We start from the raw sequence: 4,258 nt of genomic DNA on the forward strand, positions 1-4,258 counted from the left end.
AAATGAAAAAAAAAAAAAAAAGGTGGCTGGGAAACAGAAGAGATGACCAAGTCAATCTGATGACAGACACTAATAACAGTAACTAAAGGGAGAGTCCTTAACTGTGGAATGCTTTTAGCAGGAAGTACTTTGTCCTTCTAGGTTGATTATTGTAAATAAACTACAGGCCCGGTGCATGAAAATTCATGCACTTGAGTGGGGGGGTGTCCCTCAGCCCAGCCTGCGTCCTCAGTCCGGGAGCCCTTGGGGGATGTCTGACTGATGGCTTAGTCTTGCTCCCCAAGGGGAGCGGGCCAAAGCCGCAGTCTGGCCTCCCTCTGTGGGAGGTGACCGGCTGGGCAATCGGGGACAATGCTGGCCGGCGAGTGGCCAGCCCTGTCCCCCTGATCACTGTCCCCTCCCTCTGCCCACTGGCACCCACCTTGGCTGGCCCGGCAGTGCCCACTCACTGGCTCCGCCACCCGCCGACCGGTCATTCAGCCATTTGGTGAATTTGCATATTAGGCTTTTATTATATAGGATGTGGTGTTTATGGATTTACAGGCATGGCTCATTGGAAAATGTCATATAAGCTCTATGATTAGTAGGGAATGAAAAGGTAATACTTTATTACTGACATGACTCCTTTTGTGCATGTGATGTCCAAGACTTTTCACTTAGATGGCCCATCTCCTTTGAATTATTAGCAAAAGTAATAGGTATGTTCCTGATTCCTGTAAGTCTTTAAAGTCTCTCTTCTAGTCTTTTGTTAATCCTCATCCAAGGATATTTTTCCATCGATTTTTAGGGAGAATAGAAGAGAGAGGGAAAGACAGAGAGAAACATTGATGTGAGAGAAACACATCAATTGGTTGCCTCCCGGGCTGGGGAGGAGCCTGCAACCAAGATACATGCCCTTGACCAGAATCGAACCTGGGAGCCTTTGGTCCACAGGCCAACGCTCTATCTACTGAGCCAAACTGGCTAGGGCTCTTGTAGTCTTTCTATAAACATCATGGAAAATAGATATGAACCTTTCCTGAGGAATGGCCTAGAAAACAAACTTCAATGATCAAAAAATGTTTGGAAAATCTTTAGCATAATGTCTGGGCATGTGGTGAGTATAATATCTGAGAGTATAAGGCTGATGGTGACAAGAGAGACAAAATACCATGTAAGTGTTTTGTGGGAATAATACAACTACCAGAAAAAGAGTGGAAGGAAGGGAATAAATGGAAAACAGAATAAATTCACTGGAATCAAAATAATATCAGTTGGGGCTTACAAATGATCCTCCAAGACTTTTTAAAGAAATTATTATTTATTGATTTTAGAGAGATAGGATGGGGGGCCGGGGGGTGGGGGGAGAGAAACATTGATTTGTTGTTCCACTTATTCATTCACTGACTGCTCTTTGTATATGCCATGACTAGGAACGAACCCACAATCTTGGACTATCGAGATGATGCTCTAATCAACTGAGCTACCCGGCCAGGGCTCAAGCTCCAAGACTCTTAAACAGATATGAAAATTCAAAAAGTAACAACTAAGAACTTAGTATAGTCACTAAAACTGGATAGAGGAGAGAAAAAGAGCATTTATTTGATCATTTCAGTATTGCTCATAGTAGGAAAACAATGGATATTAGCTAAAGAAAGTGAGGCCTCAGCCATTATATAATAACTGGAGGCCTGGTGCATGAATTCGTGCATGGGTGGGGCCTCTAGGTCCGGCTGGCGATCAAGGCCGATTGTGGCCATCTCACTGAGTCCCAATCGGGGCCGGGCCGATCAGGGCCAGGCCAATTGGGGCTTGCCAGCCAGGGTAAGCAACAGGGGGAGGGACTGTGGGAGGTTGGCTGTGGGAACACACTGACCACGAGGGGGCAGCTCCTGTGTTGAGCTTCTGCCCCTTGGTGGTCAGTGTGCATCATAGCGACTGGTTGACCAGTTGTTCCAGTCATTCTGGTCGTTCAGACTAACAGTCGCTTAGGCTTTTCTATATATAGATGAGAAACGTAAATTAAAATGAGCCGGCTGGTGTTGCTCAGTGGTTGAGCATTGACCCATGAAGCAAGAGGTTGATTCCTGGTCAGGGCACATGCCTGGGTGGCAAGCTTGATCCCCAGTGGGGGGCATGCTTTGGGCAGCCAATCAATGATTCTCTCTCATCATTGATGTTTCTCTCTCTCTCTCCCTCTCCCTTCCTCTCTCTGAAACAAAAACATAATTTTTAAAAAATTAAATTGGAATATCATGGCTAACCCAAAGAATTGGAAAAGATCACAGAGCTTGGTAACACTGTATTGATTATAGTGTAAAAGAGGCATTTCATGCTTTGCTGGTGGTAACATAAATTGGTACAACTGCTCTGCATGGAAAAGGATTAACCATTAGTCTACCTTCCTATATGGATGATTTTTCAGGGGAGCCAAGTAGCTCTGATTGATGAGGAAAAGTTCTTTACAGAAAAAATAAAAAAGTAAAAAAAGTAAAAGTTCTTTGCAGTTCTTTAACTTTGGAAGAAATTATAATATTAGAAATGTTGCTGTTTTGCAAACTTCAACCAAAACAATGGATCGAATCTAATATAATAATAGAGGACTATGCAAATTAGCTGGGATGCTATAATGTCACGACTGATCTACAAGTGGCAGAGAGCTACAGGAGGGCTGGGCAGCAAGCTAAGAGTGGGGAGAGCTACAAGAGGGTGGAGCAGCGAGCTACGAGCAGAAGAGAGCTACCATAGGTGGTGGGTGGGTGGCCACCTGAGGCAAGTGGCAGTGAGCTACTAGTAACGGATTCCTGCGCAGGGCTACTAGTAATTAAATAAAAGGTTAATGGGAAACATGACAATGGAAATATCATGTGGTCACCAGCTGAACCCACTGATGAATGTTAGCATAAATAAGAGTGAAACAACCAGAAATAATGTGCTGAAGTATGGAGAGGTGAAAAGAAAGTGGGCCTGGGATTTGCTTCAAAATAATTCAGCAAAAATACTAACAACTACAAAAACAACAATAGTAATAAATAAAAGCGTAGCAAAATGTTGATGACTGCTAAAACTTTGTGATGGGATTCATTACATCATTATTTCTATTTTGTATATGTTTGAAATTTTTTCATAATAAAAATGTAAGGCATACATACCAGTATTTTCTTAACGGAATCAGCTTGCCATAATTTAATTTTGGATAACAAATTAAAGATAAATGGAAATTCACTGAAAATAATGGGACTGAAGTTTCCTGCAGTTATCTAAGAAACAAACAGGTAACAGTTTTCATAATTAAAAGAAGAGAAAAAACGTCATTCCTTTACTTCATCACCTTAAATTATTTCCCTCTATATTTTTCTAGAAACTGTTTTTAAGAATCCAAATTACTTAGAAAGAAATTTCTAAGAAAATGCATTGGTTTTGTGAGTGAAAGATGTTTAAGTTTTCAATGATCATCAAATTTAGCATATTCAGCATTCCAGTAAGGACATTTTCAAATGTTGATTTGTCAACGTGATACCTATATACCTACATAGCTATTAATGTGCCCCCCTTTAAAGTATGGAAATATTCAGAGCCCTCTTGGTATTTTCACTCAGAAGTGAAAATGTTACTCTCACCAGGTTGTTATCTCTATAGGACATTCTTCTTCTTTCTTCAATAAAGTTCAACATAGTGGAGAGTTCATTTATGATGAAAGTGTTCTTTGGTAGTTGACAAGTAGCTTTGTTTACCTTAAAGAGAATATGAGCTGTGAATATCATTTTCTATTAACAGATGATGTACTCTTCTCTCATATATGAGAAAGAGAGAGAGAGTGCTATCACATAGGTAATCAGAATAGAGCTCTATAAACCCAAAGCATTTATTAATGATGAAGTAGGACTCTATAAAACTTCCATTTTTTAAATCTCTAATTTCTCCAATTGGCAGTGGAGATAGTACAGAAATTCTTGGGGCACAGGTTTTCTGGAAACAGTTCCCTGATCTTGAGAATAAAATTTGCACCATAAAAATTCAGCCCTTTGCCCTGACAGGTTTGGCTCAGTGGACAGAGCATCGGCCTGCGGACTGGTTCAATTCCAGATAAGGACATATACTCTAGTTGTGGGCTCGATCCCCAGTAGGGGGCGCTCCCTGATCTAGAATAAAATTTGCACCATAAAAATTCAGCCCTTTGCCCTGACAGGTTTGGCTCAGTGGACAGAGCATCGGCCTGCGGACTGGTTCAATTCCAGATAAGGACATATACTCTAGTTGTGGGGGCGATCCCCAGTGT

General features: G+C 41.5%; 1 protein-coding gene across 1 annotated transcript in view; it reads right to left on the reverse strand.

The window, feature by feature from the left end:
• LOC102766157 (probable E3 ubiquitin-protein ligase HERC6) overlaps window positions 1-4,258 on the reverse strand; it is a 100,989-nt gene that overhangs the window by 15,520 nt on the left and 81,211 nt on the right. Inside the window, exons 18-19 of the mRNA XM_015561521.1 lie at window positions 3,600-3,713; window positions 3,132-3,239 (exon numbers count right to left, since the gene is read on the reverse strand). Of these exons, the coding sequence (XP_015417007.1) occupies window positions 3,132-3,239; window positions 3,600-3,713 (222 nt within the window). The remainder of the gene's footprint in view (window positions 1-3,131; window positions 3,240-3,599; window positions 3,714-4,258) is intronic.

This window comes from Myotis davidii, unplaced genomic scaffold (genome assembly GCF_000327345.1).
Source record: "Myotis davidii unplaced genomic scaffold, ASM32734v1 scaffold356, whole genome shotgun sequence".
NCBI classification, from domain to species: domain Eukaryota; kingdom Metazoa; phylum Chordata; class Mammalia; order Chiroptera; family Vespertilionidae; genus Myotis; species Myotis davidii.